The sequence below is a fragment of the Sipha flava genome, unplaced genomic scaffold (assembly GCF_003268045.1).
Source record: "Sipha flava isolate LNK unplaced genomic scaffold, YSA_version1 67_pilon_pilon, whole genome shotgun sequence".
NCBI classification, from domain to species: Eukaryota; Metazoa; Arthropoda; class Insecta; order Hemiptera; family Aphididae; genus Sipha; species Sipha flava.
In genome coordinates this window covers 1,648,546-1,667,146 of record NW_020273607.1, presented here as the reverse complement: position 1 = coordinate 1,667,146, position 18,601 = coordinate 1,648,546, and the positions used below count along the sequence as shown (strand labels likewise).

Below are 18,601 nucleotides of genomic sequence, written 5' to 3'. Positions count from 1 at the left end.
CATGTGATTTACCATAAGTTCAATTATGATGATTTCTATAAAAATTATAGTTTGTAAAACAAAGTTCCATATCAAGTACATTCATATTTAGCCATGATTCATTTCCCAATGAATACATAGAGCTTGTAAAATAGTATCCATTTTATTATATTTCTTGGTAAAGTTATTAATAAATGAATGGATAAAAATGATATATTAAACATTCTATTCAATTGACCCTATAGAATTATTCTCATATTAAAATAAGACTTAAGCAAAATGAACGAAGGAACACGGTTTATCTATTTATTATAATATATATGATACAGTGAGTAAAACAAAAATGATTAGTCTAAAATTATTGGAGCAATCGATTGTTTCAAGTTTTGAAAGACAAACTAAAAATTAATAATTTAGTGGTTAATGTGTTGACGTGTTGTCAATGTTAATCACATTGACGTTACAATAGTTTAAATATTTTTATTAGTACTATCATCACAATATTTTATTTCAAATCAAAACTTGGAAAAATTGAACACTTCAGTGGAATAACCAGGCAACTTTTTTTCTTCAACCATTTTTTTCAAATTTGACTGAAGAGAATTTTTTTGAATTTAAAAATGTATGAAGGTGAACTGTTTATTTTGAATCTTAGATATTATTGTTAATGAGTATATAAACTTCAAATTTGAAAAAAAAATTGAGCTGCTTGGTTATTTCACCGAGCCCTTCAATAATTGAATAACTAAAATTATTGTAGTTGCCATCTATGGTAAACAAATAACCGATCTATTCAAAAATTTTGATATACATCAGCACTGCCTGACGGTTCTTTGTAATGGAGTTATCTCATATATCATAAAGTTTAACAAACAATTGTTATTGTTATATTGTATATAACATAAACACTCAATTTTTTTTCAATTTATTTAGTATTCATTATTTACTTATTTTACAGGTTAAAGTACCCGTTATAGTTCAAGAAATATTTTTTTTTTAATTTTAATTTACGTTTTTTTTTTTTTACTTTCATTTGTAACTTATTATTTTTTTTTTTTTTTGCATATTTGGTATAATACAGTCATCTTTTTGAAAAAATAAATTTTCTTACAAACATAATGTATCATAACACTGGAAACTGAAGCTCACTAGTAATTATACGAATTATTGACTTAATGTGGCATTAACGTTATCAACTGGTTCACAAGTTGTTTTTTTACTTGAAATTTAAAGTCATTAACAAGGGCTTAAACTGTTAAATGTTTGGCTCACAGCAAAGTCATCGAAAAATTGTATGGGTTTAATTCATTACGAAATTCATCATTTTCTTTAGAAAGAGAGAGAATATGAGAGTAATATGAGTTTAAAATTATTTAAATTTTTAGTGTTTTATGCAAACTTTTAGATCCATGATCGTTAGTATAATATCGTCAGTATAATACATAATGTACCGGACGTTATATATGCGATAAACCATAATTTTTTTTCTCTCCGGAAACATTACGTTTTTATATCATGTCATATGTCATCATTCAAGACACATAAGAATGTACTATGAGAGATAAATCGGGAAAAATTATAGAGCTTGGCTCGATCACGGCGAGACTTGAGTACAGAAGCCAGATGATAAATGTTAATAATGTAAAATGTCGACAAGAGAATAATTTGGAATTCAGTAATGTAAAACCTTATAATGATTCTATGTTACTCAAATATTCTCCGTGTACCAGAATTGCAATTGACGATTGTAATAGTATTGTAATAATATTTCCAAGAAACAAAAACAAGAGATGGAGACGAAAGTGTTGCTGAACATGAATAGCGAGTATAAAAGATGTATTCGATTATACGAGTTTTCCGAATATTCGGTGATATCGTGAGGTTAGTGAGGTACATGTTATATGTACTTAGATTGAATTCAGATATTATTATGTATTTTAAATAAACATATTAATCACAGAAATAAGTTAATATAATCGTTATACAATCATAAATACGGACCACTGTTTGACGTCACATTGCGAGTGCAATTCTCGTCTATAAACTCATAAAGAGTCACTCATTATCATCACTCCAAAGACAATAATATTACACGATTATTAAAAATCATAATTAATTGCGCAAACAAAGCGAAATGCCATAAATACGAACGTTTGTAAAATTATTTTATGACGAAGATCAGATATTGCGTGAGGGCATGCCGGGAAATTTAGAGTGGATATACCGTGGTGGCCATAGACGTCAGAGGAATTATATCAGGGGGTTGCATCCTGCATACTATATACGCTGATTTCTAAATAATGCTTAATTATGGAGGAATATTTTTTCAAATCGTACAACAATACAAAGTTCTTTTAGTTTTTTCGATGGCTACAAAGTCACGTGGGCTACTAGAAAATCCGATATGATAATAATCTATAACCTATAATAGTCTATATCCTAAATGTTTAAATTTTATTTAAGTATACCCCTAGCTCCCCCTCCCTTAGTATGACGCCTTTGGTGGTGGTACGAAATTCAAAATATTAATGGGAATATAAAAAATAATAAGTGCATAGCCTGCAATAGCCATGCAATCGCACAGTGTATTGAAAGACGAGCGGTGTAGCAGAGGTGTGCACACGCACGATTGGTGCCATTGTTATGCACTATGTAACTATTTCGATTTCGTAACCATAGTTACAAGTGGTACACATGATATTAAATTAATTGTATACATATATGAACAAATGATTAAAATTCACAGTAAACCTAAAATATTTTGTTATTATGACATCTGCCACCATGTCATTTGCGTAGCTTGAAATTAAATATATTTACGGTTATGCGTGACCACGATGGGTAAAGCTATACTATTTATACGTATCAGACATAAAGGTGGATAAAAAGTTACTGAATTATCGAAACAAAGGTCCACTGGTGATTTAAATAAAAAAGTACACCCCAAATACCGAATTTCCATTACAGATTATAAATATCAAATCTAATAGTTATTTAAAACTGACTAGTTGTGTAACAATGTAATTATGAGTAAGTAGGTTCGGTAAAAATTGAAAAGACACAATCTCTAGTTATATCCTTCAAAATAAATGACCATGTTGGAATATGTTCAACTCCAAAGCAATATAATAGATCTAATGTGAAATCCAATTTCATGGTATAAAGTTATAGTAAAAGATATAACATTTTTCGCAGACCATTTTACTTAGTTAATAATTAGTGTAAAGAATGTTAGTTTTGTTTGCGACCATATGTAAGAAAGTATAATTTAATACTTTTTTTTTTTTTTTACATCAGACAAATAACTTCAAGGACACGAGATGTAACAATAATAATCAAATTGTCATCTGCATTAACGTCACCTCTATCTAAGTTATCTTCCTCACCACTTCTATTATACACTATCGCAACTACAATGTGTCAAAAAAAAAAAACTAACGTGACAATAGTTTATAATACTTGAGAATCTCAAAATTTGGTTACCTTTTTCACTATAGTTTGTATTATGTAGAGCGGTAAATCTTTTAACAAGTATAGAATAATTAGTACTTAGATCATTTTCTCGTTATCGTAAAATATTTTAATATAAATAAATATATATAAAATACAATTTTACTGGATGTTTGTGCAATTGCTGGTATCTGATTTAGCGGGATACTGCGTTTATATTTAGATATATGATATATTTTATATTTTGTAGAACGGCATCTTTCTACTTCTATAAGAATGAAAAATTGCGAAAGTTTATGATTGTAATCTCGTATAGAGGCGCAACTAGTGGGGGAGGGGGTGCGACTCCCCTGAAATTTTTCTGAGGTTTCCACAAATTTTACATAGGAAAAAAAGTTATTTATCTTAATATACGCGAAAAGACGGATTGTCGATTGATATAAATATTATTCGTATGACGGTTGTATATATAATATTATATTTACAACATAGAGTAATAATTACTCTATGATTTACAACAACCGTGATTCATAATTATAATTGGTAATAAAGATAACATAACAATATAGAGCGTTTTTTAACGTTCGGTTCAACTCCAAACATCAATAACATCTCGATAGACAATTGTAAGATATAATTTTTTATGTGATATCACTTGTATCAGTAATCAGTAGTTTAACCATAGACCTTATACCAGGGGTCGGCAATTGATTTCTTTGGCGTTCCAGATAATTAAAAAAAAAAAAAAAATTAAAAAAATCGTAACCGCACCACCCGCCATAAACCGCCAACCAGAGAAGTTCCGTCTATTAGTATAAGGTCTATGGGTATAACAATTTTATGAAAAGATTAAATGTTTCAATATAATTATTAATTTTGAATTTTGCAACGTATTAAGTTTTAAATCGTAATAGTTATAACTATAAATTAAAACGGGTATTAATTAATATTAATGAGAAAAGGAAAAATTCTAGTATTTTATCGTTTTTCCAAAAAAAAAACAAACCAAATGATTTGGTAATAACAGATGAAGATGAAGATGTCAATCTTGATGATCCACAGCCTATACCTTTAGTTTAGCAAGAAACAGTGAGTGTAAAATAATTAATAATTATAAATTATAAATTTATAACACTAGTTATATATATGTCGTAGGCATATAGCCAAATCACTATCATCTACGTCCATCACATCTAATTAGTTATTACCTGTAAATATTTATGATTTAATTTTTAAAATAATAGTATAATGAACACGAAATTAAACATATAATTTCATACCAACATGTTTTACATATTAATAAACAATACATAGTTTTTTTTTATGTATATAATAGCAATAAATAACTGATAGAAAATATATTTAGATTTTTAAAACAATACAAAATGTTTTTTTATTATTCGTCTGACATGAAATAAGCATTTTACTAAATGTCTAGGTGGATAGTGCAATTGCATAAACATTAAATTCTTTGACTATATCCCTAGGCATTTAATAAAATACCTGATTTGATTATATGTCTACAACATATACACAGTTTACAACACACTTTACAGTTTATGCAATATTAAATTATGAAATATGAGAAAGACGTTGGAGTATTGGAGTATTCATTAATTATTATTGAATTAAAATAATAAGATAAGTAAACAGTAATAGTATTAAGTGAAATATTGCTTTTGACTTCAGGGGCGTATTTTAAGAGGGGCGAAAAGGGCGATCGTGCCCCTCTTAAATACATATTTAAGGAATCGATCATATGTGAAATATAGATTTCAAATTTTTTTAATGTGAATCATTTTATAACGATACTTAGTGTCCATACTTAGTGAAAAACCAAATAAAACCCAAGCGTAATTTTCAAAACACAGACAGGTGTTAAAAAAAACTACACAAAAGTCGATTGTCAGTGGATCCAGCATTAGATTAAAAAAAATAAATAAATCACAAATATTAAGGATTCACCTGATTTAAATATTACCAAACATTTTACTTGTAAATTTTGAGCCTGAATTAAAGAAAAAATTTGAATCGTCCTCCCTTCCTTTATAAGTAAGTCTAAATACGCCCCTATTTGACTTATAGTTTAAAATTCAACAGTTATACTTGTTGTTGCTTTTTAACTTATATTTTAATACATAAAGTACATTGATGTAATAAGCATTAAATATAGATAAAAATATAATTTGAATCTATAAAATCTTAATAAACTTATAAGATTTTAAAATCAGCCAGATATTATTGTGGTGTTTAGCTTGGGAATTTCCTTTATCTTTTTTTCACTATCTATTATTCTGTTGTAAATTATGTCTTATATTTTTTTATTATAAATTAAAATGTATTTTCTTGTATGTCTTATGATGCAAAATTTATTTCCTTTTCATACTTCTTGCTTTTCAACGCATAACGCTTTTTTTTATAAACATTATTAGGTTATTTGTGATGAACTTATTGTAGCTGGTACATCAAATGAACTGTATATATTAAGTAAAAACAGTTATGATATATCTTATTATGTAGAGAAAAACGTAAGTTAATTTATTTATGAACAAAGATATACATTTTAACTAATTGTATCAACTGATCTTATATCCTTAATTTTATTTTAGTTAACTGATAATAAAAAGTCAATAGCAATATAAAAACTATGGTTTCCTAGTCCTGATTGTAAATTTCCTAAATCTGAAAATAGGAACTTAAAATTTCAATATTCATGGTTGGTTCAGTTTAAATGGTTACAATACTCAAAAGAGCAAAATAGAGCTTATTGTAGGATAAGTGTACTTTTTAGTCTTGATACAGTAGGAAAAGGAGCCCATCAGAGTTCAGGAAATTTAGTGACAAGTAAATTTGATAACTGGAAAAAAGCAATAGGTGTTAAAGGCCAATTTCAAATACAAGCCAATACTAATTACCATAAGACATGCCAGTACAAATATGACCATTTTGTTGCTGTGAAAAACAATAAAGTGGACTCTGTGGAATTACAAATAAATAATGTATTGAAAGAAGAAATATAAAATAATAGAAAATGCATTCTATCCATAGATAAAACTGTTCTATTTTATGGTAAATAAGAAATCGCACTTAGAGGACATCGGGAAAATAAACCACTTATTAATCAAAATGACACAAGAACTGAATTAACTAATGATGACAATGATGGAAATTTCAGACAATTATTAAGGTTTAGAGTAGATTCTGGCGATAAAGATCTTGATGATGATCTACAAAATAGTCCTAAACATACGTTGTATGTTGGTTGGAAAATCCAAAATGAGATTCTTATAGTGTGTAACAATTTAATTCTAAAACAACATGTAAAAGATATAAATAAATATAAAGCGTTCACTGTACTAGCTGACGAAACCATTGATATATCAAACAAAGACCAGTTGACAATATGTGTGAGATACATTCATACTGAGCAAAAAAAGATTCGAAAAGATTTTTTACATTTTGTAGAAGTCAAAGAAGTCACTGAATAAGCACTTGATACAACAATTTTGGAATGTTTAAAAAGTATTGGATTGGAAGTAAAATATTTAGTTGGTCAAGGGTATGATGGAGCAGCAACAATGTCTAGTAGGTTTAATGGTGTACAGGCACAGATTAGAATCGACCACCCTATGGCATTATATATACATTGCGCATCTCACTGCCTTAACATTGCAATATCATATAGTTGTAATGTAGTAGAAATTAGGAATTATATGGGGATAATGCAATCAGTTTGTACATTTTTTAGATATCATAAAAAACAAAATATTTTACAAGAATCTTTTAAAAACATAGTAACAGAATCCAAACCATCAAAACTAAAATAATTTTGTGCTACAAAATGGGTAGAACGTCATGACGCAGTAACGATGTTCCACAAGATTCAGCCTGCCATTATTAATGCTCTAGATGAGATTTATAAATGGAGAGATATAGATTCATCAGTACCAGCAAATTAGTTAAATACCTTACAACATCAATTTAAATTTTAAATTTCTCTGAGTATTTTACTAAAAATATATTCATTAAGTGCATCATTGAGCAAATTTTTCCAGTCTGAAAATTTGGACCTAGAAAGAGCTTTAAATTTTGCTTGTCAAACACAGTATGCAGTTAAAACATTAGAGATAATGTTGATAACCAATTTCATTCCATACTTCAGGAAACTAAAGATACTTGTAATGAATTAAATATTAATATTTGTGTTCCGAGAATCACAGACGAGTAGTAAATGAGATGCAATGTAGCCCCCGACTGTCCAGAACAGTGTTATTGTGTTTCAATATTTATTCCATTTATTGACAATTTCTTGGACCAAATGAAAAATCATTTTTTGGAACACTAAACCATATTAAAAAGTTTTATTTGTCTACTACTAAAGCCAGAAGTAAAAGTTGTTACTAAAGAAATTCAACTAGAATTTAAAGAAATTTCAAATTTGTATACGGACATATTAAATTTCTGTTTTGATTCTATTGTAAGTGACCAAATGTGTTTTGGAGAGTTAGACTTGTGGTACCAAAGTTGTGATTACCAGGAATCAGTCAAACATTAAAAAAGATATCTGATAGATAAATACTTTCAATGTGATTTTCAAGTATATCCAATAATTGCAAAACTACTACAAATTTTAATTACATTGCCGGTAATAACTGCCACAGAAGAAAGGTCATTTTCTACACTTAAGAGACTAAAAACTTATTTACGTAAAACTACAGAAGAGCAGGGACTTAATGGAATTACTACTTTAAATATACATACAGATATTTAAGTTAAAGCAGATTTGGTGCTAGATGAAGTGGCAAAACACTCTACACGGAGAATTAATCTTAAACTATAAATTATTATATTATTACTTATTAAACTTTGATTTATGAATAAAGTTTACCTATTTAAATATTCAATTAGTCTAATTATTTTCCAACGTGCATTATCTATAAATAGAAGTTAAACAGTTTAATTTTTAATTTAAATATTTTACTCATAAACCTAACTTAATTTTACTCTCTTTTCCCCACCAAATATCTGTCAAGAATGTTTTCTTTTTTCAAATTCACAACCCCCCCCCTCGAAGAATCCTGGTTGCGCCACTGATCTGGTTTACACTGGTTTAAACTGCTGCCACTACTGATGCTGTCCTTCGTCATATTGTAATATTATGTGACAAAAGTACACCCACGTTTATGCTTAAATAAGATCGATTTTTTCATGTTGTCAAGAGTTGGTAACATCTAACACAAATTCAATGGTGAATATATAGAAGAGCTAGATGTTAAAACTTATGCCCCAACCACTATTAAAACAAAGTCTGTGGTTTTGCTTATTTTGTAAACGTTTAATGTCAAATGCATGTCATATATATATTAAACGTATGTTCAATCTATGATCTATTGGGTAATCAAAAAATTTGATTTATTCATATCTCAATCCAAACGCATCTACGTACAATGATATAACTATCTCTTATCAAAATACTAACTACGGGGCGTGTGAATTTAATAATTTCAGTAAAACAATGTTCATCGGAAGATGTGATATTTTTTTATGAGATAATAATGATATAGAATTTAAAAAATGCTTTCAAATAATTTCAAAGAAATCGAAAAATATTAAAAATTATTAAAAAGAGTAGTCGATATACATACACGAACTCGCTACACCGTAATTCAGACGTTTGGGGCATTAATTAGGAGCAATACCAAAAGAAAAATATTTATTTTTTTTTATTGCTTTATTATACAACTATACCATTGATGCGTGTTATAAAAACATACTGATAATTGTGTTACTAGCAGGTGTTATCACTGCGGGGGAGTGATATTAGCAATAGAACACCATATTTGTATAGGTAAAAGCTATCAACATAAAACGGCCCTTATCAGGGCCATAACGTTTGTGAAAAAATATACTTAACACCTTAAAAAAAGCATGATACAACAGTGTCGAGTAGCGTGTTAGGCATAAAACGACCAGACACTAACAATACGATTCTACACTGATGATAGTTGGAGAATTAACTAATCAGAGCAAAGAACTTATATGAAATCAATATAAATAATATAAATACAGGTCAATTCTCCACTCAACTCTCCACACTAATCACACTATTATATAAAACATCATCATTCATGTTCCGACCGTCCGTTCGATAGCACGTCCGTGTCGCAACTGTCCCGATTCCCAACCACCAGTTTGTTGTGTCTCCGTTGTCGTCGGGCCATGCCCATAATATCACCGCAACACATGCTGAAATCAGGCTAACTAGCCATCAAAGGCACTTTTCTAGACTTAATAAACGAAGAAATTACTGCAGAACTAGAAAATCTGGAAAAATGATAGAAAATTTCCAATACACCAAGTTACATTTACTGATATTGAAACAACCTATCTATTAAGAACAACAGCTTTTTTACGTCAATAAAACAATTTAATCCTACAAATTCATGGGACCAACTTATTGTTTTACCTGCCATGAATTTGCATACTTCTCTGCTAAAGACGGCCACGCACCACGGTATATCATCGTTATTGTTATTGTAACAAATAACCATTGTTGTTTTTGATGTCTTATGGTTTGTGTGTATCAGGAAAAAATGGCTCTTTACCATAAATTCTTTACAAATCATAACATTACCATCCACTAAATCTGCTATGGATCTTTATCATAGTCGCATCCCTGCACCAATAATATAAGTGTCTACATTTCGAAGGATTCACTTCATCTTCGGTTGTCACGGAAAACCGTCGTTTGCGTGGAATAATAACTCAGTGATATAAACTCGAATAAATAGATAGCGTCCACGTGTATATTATTTTTATTTTATTTTTTTATACCTTTGGGTCCATTCATCAATAGGATATACGCATGAACGCACTGTGATAAATACACTGGGTAAGCCTTATTCATTTAGTGGATAATACATTGTATTCTAATGGTTTGCAGCATGGCGCATAAGCAATAGAGTTGTTTGGAATATATTAAATTCATGTACATAATATTGTGTGTTTTACCTGGGCTCTGGCTTGTTCACCAATTAATATCACGTCTCTGGTGGCATCGTGTAATGGTATGTCCGATATGAACAGGCTCCGGCTGGTCAAGCTGTCCAATCCGTCCAGCAGTGGTGAACCAACGAACAATAATGATTCAGATTCATTGCACAACACCATTTGACCTTTAAATTCCAAACCCTGAAAATAAAAATGCATGTCGAAAGTTACGAAAACATTATTATTTATTTAAAATATGTAAATAAAATTTAAAATTAGTTATTTAAAAGTCTACTGCGATGCGTGTTTTTTTTTTTTTTAAATGATAAATAAATTATTTAATGGGTAAAAAATATATTCGTACTGTACTTTCCTTTATGATATATTTTTAAGCCGAAAAAAAAAGTTTAATAATGACACACATAAAATATGCTAGATTTCATTGCTTACATCACGAAACTAATTGTTGCCCTGGGTATAATGGGTTCGAACCTCTACAAAATTTAATTTTATAATGCTCGCGAACAAATTAATTTTAATATAGTCTTTAAATATTTTGTTGTATCATCGGCCACTACCAATACATATTTATACATCAATATATTATTACATTGTGTATTTATGTGAATTTTATGCACGTGTTATCTATTTGGGACTGTTATTTATTATACAGCGATAATTAGTAACAATTATTCAAGTAACTTTTTTTTTTTTTTTTTCATAGTTTTTAACTATACATAATATAATATGTTGTTATATAATTAATATGTACGCACAAGTACACACTATACCAACACATATCTCGTATGCCTGCATAGTTTATCCAATCACTACTGGTTGAGCTATATCATAACGGCGTATCACATAAATATATACATTTGTTTGGTTAGTGATAAATCACATAACGTTTAATTATTGGTGTCTATTATGTATAACGATGATACTACACGTCTAAAGGTTTTACGATTTAAAATAATTCCAAAAAAATGTATAAGGTAAGAATAAAAATAAACTTTTGGTGCTCCAATTATTGCATTTTTTGTGTGCCACATTTTTCTCACAACCTTAGATTAAGAAATATAAATCATACATAAATTCAGTGGCGTGCCGAATATAGGTCTAAATGAAGCCCAGGCATTAAGTTAAAAAGGGGTGGGTGGTTGTTGGATAATAATATGTAAATCACATAATTATCGTATATATTTAGGTAGAGAAATATTGATATATGAGTTCTGAATGAGATGAATTTAAATATGGGTGGGTGGGTGGTAAACTAGACTTTGCAATTAGCATCAAAAAATTTTTTATCTCGGCACGAAACTGCATTAATTATATATATTCGAAACATGTTCAGAAAGTAAAGGTTTTGTTGCCCTTTAAACCTGGTAGAAAATTGTTTTTCAAAGTTGACCATTCTTAACGTGAAAGAAAATACACGTACTGACATTTTCACACTTATCAAAAATATTTATGGCGATGGTGTTATGCACGGAACGAACGTGTTTAAGCATTGTCGTAAGTTCAATGTAGGCAGAAAGAATATTCATAAAAATCAGAGGCGTGGGAGACCTTCAAATGCGACTAATGAGTTGGTACAAAAAATCGAAAAAATTATTCATAACTAACCTAACCACCGATTGACAGTACTTGCGTAGTACGAGAAGGTTATTACGTGTAAAAATAGCTTATATATACGTTAAAAATATAATGAATTTTTTTATATATATATACAACTATTTTATAAAACTAAAAAAAATCTAGTGCTTTTACTTTCTAAACATGCTTCGTATATTTATCTTATGCTATAGTATTCAAAATCGATACGATAAAGGTTTTCTGTTACAAAAGCTTCACTTAAGTACCACTATGTGACATACACTGTTGTTCAGTTTATAACTAGCATATACATACGAGTGTGCTTTAGGCTCACAAAAAACCAGTAAGTGTCGTCGAAGAAATATTTTTAATTTTTGCCCATATTATACACATATAAATATAAAATTTTGAATCACAAATGTCTACATGCGTAAGATTTCGTTTTGGAACACGCGATGTGCAGATTCTCAACGTTTTGAAACCATTCTCCAAACATGTAGGTACCTTCAAAACATTTTATTACGGAAACAACCACTATTATTCAAACACACATAAATCAAATTATAACGGTTTTTATTTTTGGTTTTATTAATTTATACTTTCTCAATTCTTATCATCTAATGAAAGGACTAATAAAATCACAACTGACCGTAAACACTATTCGAGTGATATTGCGGAATCGCGTTTAAGCAGATACATATTTATTACTTGTGCATTTTTTCATTTCCTGTCCTTGCAACTGACAATATCTACTCGTTTCATTATGAAATATCATTATTTCTATTTATATATATATACATAGTTTTCTCAACGTATTTCTGAATTTTTACATTGAAATTTAAAATCAAATTCAACAGCAAGAAGAATATTTGAACTATTTCATGGGTAAAATAATTTTATAGTTGTTGTTTTTGTTTCTCAATTCAACTGTAGTTTATAACTCATAGAAAAGGCAACTACAGATCAAAACAAATATCAAAGAAACGTGTTTATAAATATATATATGAAAATATATTTTATTTTAAATCTTCCTATAAAAAGTACAACAAATTGGTTTATTTTGGTCGTTTATGGGGTAGCTACATTTTTTTTTATCATATGTATTTCAAATTTTAACTAACAATATTTTATTCAGAATCTTAATAATTTGTACATATATTTTTTTTGTTATCATTGAAACCAACACTAATACATTCTTAATTTAAACAGTCGTGTATTTTGAATAGCAATTTACATTTCATATCAAGAGTATTTCACACGAAAAAAAGCTTGATAGTAATATTTTTTGTAATCTAATAGAATTTTACCATGCAGCATTGTTATGATGATGTATAAATGAAAAGATAAAATTCTCAAAAGAAAATATGTTTAAAAAAAATGCTTACAATATTTCAATTTTGTACTCAAAATATTCTGGTCTGAAATGGATAACAGTATTTTAATAAAATTTCAATTATCTACATAGATAATACATTATCCCTTTCCCTTGAAATATTAATCTTCTTTACTATATAGAATACACTATAACAATGCTAAAGCACTATCGACCGATTTTTTTAATTTTTTTTTTAATTTCCTTTTCCTTCAAATATTGACACGTCATCTAGCTTCGGTCACACAATGACCTGACGATAACAATATGAATATGAAAAGGACAAGGGCAAAATATAAAAAAAATAAATTAAGCGTCCATCTCCATTGACCTGTCCTGCAAACGGTTGAAATTGCTGGTTTTGCGTAAACGAATTTACCAAACGTCCGAATTTGAATAATTGACCCGCTCAACTTGTGGTGTAGAAAAGACTCGTTTTACATACCACATCGACGGTTTTTCCGCAAATAAAAACCCTGCTATTGGAGTGTAATACATTTTATAAACATAGGTATATGTTTGGTGTATATGCATATACTTAAAATATGTGAGCACTTAATCTAGAACGTGGTCTATAAACCATTACACCCGATTTTCGTCGACCTTATTGATATAACGCATTTGTATGGAAGGAAGAGAAATTCCAAAAGGCATTCAATCGCTCGTCATTATTTCATATGAAATGATGAACGTTGGATGCCCATAAGCAAACAACTATATATAAATATGTGTTTTTACATAAAAGATTATATGTGTGTGAATTCGGTAACCTATCCATTATAAACGTTCAAGTATGAAAATTCTGTTAATTAGACACACTAACTAATCAAGTTTTTACGATTTAACTTTATAAATACCAAATTTTCGACCGTAATTTAGGTAGATATTCTTAATTTTCATGTAAACATTACTGTTTGTACGAGTATAAAGCTTGTGTACATAAAAAGTTATTTCTGAAATAAATCGTGCCTTTTTTATTAAAATTATTATTCTATGTGCGTACACTGAGTATTTTATTTATTTTCATCGATTTTAAATGCAACAAGACATAATTTATAATTTACTCACGAAATAACACATTATAAACTAGAATACAATTTAAAATATTTAACCTCGAATAACTTGATATTTATAAAAATGTATGAAATAATTTCAATTAATTATTTATCTAGCCGTAAACTCATAAAAGATTATTTCATAACTAAACTTTTTTTTTCGACGATTTAGTTTTGTACATTACTATTTAAATAGTGGAAAACAATTAAAACAAATTAACATATCATTTAGTCACAAACAGTGGCGGATTAACCTTCTCGGCGCCCTGAGGCACGCTGAGTGTTTACCGCCCCCTTTTTTAAGTACTATCCAGAGATCGTAATTTGAATGGGCTAACATTGAAGAGTGATGGGTAATTGGGTATAGCCATCCTAGAAGTGAGAAATGATTCAAAGGTATTATGGTTGAATAATTATTAATCTACACTTTAATTCAAACATAGAATACATATAATCTTACATGTGCCTCACGAGCCTAGTGGGTAATCTGCCACTGGTCACAAATGTATAACATAATATTTGAAATAATTCTAAATTATGATTATGACTCATTTCACTAAATATATTAAAACATTAATTTCTGGTTACAAATTAATCCATACTAAACATCCTGACAACACGGTGCATGGAGGTGTAGCTATTTATATTAAGTCAACCGTTGTTTTCCAACTCCTTCCTAGTTTTTCTCATGACTTCATACAATCTTGTGCAATTAATATAAAATTAAATGATAATCATTTTACTATAGTTGCTGTATACGTTCCCTCAATATATAACATAACATTTTCTAAGTTCTCAGAGTACTTTATTACAATCAAAAATAATTTCATTATTGGCGGCGATTAAATGCCAAACACCAAGCATGGAGCTGTTGCACAAATAAACCCCGTGGAATCAAACTGCATAATTTTATAAATACAAAAAAACTGAAAATATTTGCCCCTCTTGGGCCAACCTACTGGTTATTTGCTCCTCTCAATAAAATCCAGATACACTGGACATCTTCGTAACTAAATTATCCATTCATATACACTGCCATACTTCAAATATTCTTGACTTAAATTCTGACCACGCAGTTCTATTTACTCTTAATGCTTCTCCTACGATGCACCAAGCTCCTCTTTATCTTTTCAACCGATTCTTTGATATTGGCAAGTTCCATGAAACTATAAATGAAAATATTAACGAAATATCAAACTAAAAACGCTTGATGATATTGATTCCGCAGTGAATAATCTAACGAAAATTATACAAAATATTGCCTGGTCTGCTACAACCACAAACTTATCCCCATCTAAATACAATCTCATCCCAAAACATATAAGAGTTATGATAGTTGAAAAACGCAGAACTGGAGCTCATTACCAACGTACTCGTTTACTCTCTCATAAACAAAATTACAATCGTCTATCAAATTCACTGAAAAATATATCGTTAAACATAAGAACACAGTTTTCATTCGTACTTTAACCAATCCTACTCCAAAAGATGGTAGTCTTTGGAAAGCTACTAATCTACCATTACAAAAAATCCGATGGAAGTCTTACTACCTCTTTTTTTTTTTTTCTCGTGCCAGGCATCATATATTTAAAATTAAAACAAACATGTAATTTATAAAACAAAACTAAATAATTAATATCAAATAGGAGTATATAAAATATAAGTAACAGTAACACTCTAAAATTATGGTAACAAGTATTGCATGTGTACATTGCATAATTATTATATTTTTTCTTTTGTCCAGTATATGGCTGTATTTACCGCCTTCTTGTTGCTTATCACAAGATCCTCTTGTATACATGGGCTTGGCCCTTGTGGGCAAACAAGTAGGTGTGACGTTGTCTGCTCTTGTCCACATATGCAATTTATATCTTGATTTCCATATCCTCATTTTCTCATATTTTCTTTTGTCCGTCCTACACCAACACGCAGTCTGTTCAGTGTCTTCCATACTGGCCATTCTAGGTTGTTACCAGGAGGTAGTCTTTTTGATGGTTCCATCCATCTTTTGCCGTTGGTGTCCATTATCAGTTTTTTCCACTCACATATCCTGTTTAGTAAGGGTGTTTCCGTTAGCTCTTCAGTTACCTTTAGGAAAGACTTTTTTGATTTCAGACGGGAAGTGGGATCATTTTGGCCATACATAGGGTGCCTTATATCTCTTTTTTGTTTACCGCGTTCAATTCTAGAGGATATCAGGCGTCGAACTGATGGTGATGGGATACCTGCTAGTAGGTAAACTTTGTCTATTGGTGTGTTTCTAAGGCATCCTATGATTATTCGGCATGTTGTATTTAAGGCAGTATCTACTTTCATCGCTTGAGTAGAGTTTCTCCAGACCGGGCATGCATACTCCTTTATTGAGTAGCATAGGGCCATCGCTGAGACCCGTAACGCATGTGGTTGTGCACCCCATGCTGATCCTGTTAGTTTCTATATCAAACCGTTCCGGGTATTAATTTTTTTACTGGTTTTTTCGCAGTGGGTTGTCACGCCTAGATATGTGGGTGAACTACAGTGAGTTAGTTCTACATCTTCCCATTTCACTATCAGTTTTCTGTTAGCCTGCTTGTTTCTCAAGTGGAAAGCACAGACACTGGTTTTACTAGGATTTGGCTTCAGATAATTTGACCTATAGTAGTTTCCTATACGGTCCAATGTTGTAGAGAGTTTTGCTTCCACTGCTTCAAAACTATCTTCTTGTACAGCAATTGCTAAATCATCAACATATACATAGTGTTTGATGTTGTTATCCTTAGCTATGGGTTGATCATTGGTATAGATATTAGAAAGCGTGGGAGCCAAAACGCTTCCCTGTGGCAACCCATTTCTTATGTTTCTCCATCTGCTGTTTTTCCCGGCTAATGATACATAGAATCTTCGGTTGCTCATTAATGTTTGAGTGATTTGCGTAAATTTGTAGTCTCTGGTTGTCTGATATACATTAGAAAACAATAAACCATGGTTAAACGTGTCGTACGCGGATGAAAGATCAATAAAGGATATCCCAGTAACTTTCTTCTCTTCAAACCCATTTTCGATATATTGTGTTAGGTTCAATACCTGCCCTGTACATGATTTCCCCGGGCGGAAACCTGCCTGTTCCTTTATGAGTTGGTCATCAATGGCGGGGCATAGTCTGTTTAGGAGAATTCTTTCAAATAATTTGTATGTGCGACATAATAGGGAGACTGGCCAGTAGCTAGATGGAGTATCAGGTTCCTTTTCTGGCTTCAGCAGAGCTATTACTTTCACCTTCCTCCAGATTTTCGGGATCTTTTAGGTAACTCTGATATTATTAAAAAGATTAAACAGCCATAGTCTTATGGTTCTTCCGAAGTGTTTTATCTGTTCTGAGAACATGTTATCTAGCCCTGCCGCTTTCCCATTCTTAAATGTCTCTATAGCATCTCCAAGTTCCGTAAATAGGATGGGGTTTCCAAGTTAATGCGTTTCATTGTTTTTCGTTCGTATGATCTTCGGTTTACAATGTCTGGGTTTTGTCATTTTATTTTTGCCGTTCAATAGAAGATGGTTTGCAATTTGGTTTGGTGTTATTGATGGTACCTTTGGTTTTTCTTTGGGGTTATTGTCTAAGCGCTTAATGAGGTTCCATGCTTTTTTACTACTCCTTTTCATATCTACTTCTGCTAGTAGGTCACACCAGCGTTTTCTTTTCACCTCAGTTAGTAAATGCATTAGTTCTTCTATCTTTTCTATCGTATCCTCATCGAATGGGGGGTCGGCCTCATATTTATCGGTATATTTTTCTAATGATTCTACTAATTCAGGTGTTAACCCTGGAATGTGCTTTATTAGGCAGCCTCTTGGTATATTTTTTCTGGAGATGGTTTTTACTAACTTTGTAAAAACTTCATAGATCTCGTTTACTGGTTCTAGTGCGGTTACCGCATCATCTAGAATTTTAGTAAAGATGTTCCAGTCTGCTTTTCGAAAGTTCTCCTCTAAAATGGAGTGTCACATGGTTTGATCACTGCCGAAACTTTGCACAATATGGGTCGATGCTGCGTATGTGGTATGGGTCTTCCGATTTTCTTTATACATTGGGGAGCTATCATATCGCTTACAAATATTATGTCGGGATTATAGCCCTTTTTCCATCTACCACTGTTGAATGATGATGGCAGTTTTGGGTCAT

General features: G+C 30.4%; 1 protein-coding gene across 1 annotated transcript in view; it reads right to left on the bottom strand.

Annotated features, from left to right (window-relative positions):
- Nucleotides 1–18,601, bottom strand: part of LOC112691823 (head-specific guanylate cyclase) — a 421,762-nt gene that overhangs the window by 131,752 nt on the left and 271,409 nt on the right. Inside the window, exon 9 of the mRNA XM_025566227.1 lies at nucleotides 10,441–10,620. Coding sequence (XP_025422012.1) covers nucleotides 10,441–10,620 — 180 coding nt within the window. The remainder of the gene's footprint in view (nucleotides 1–10,440; nucleotides 10,621–18,601) is intronic.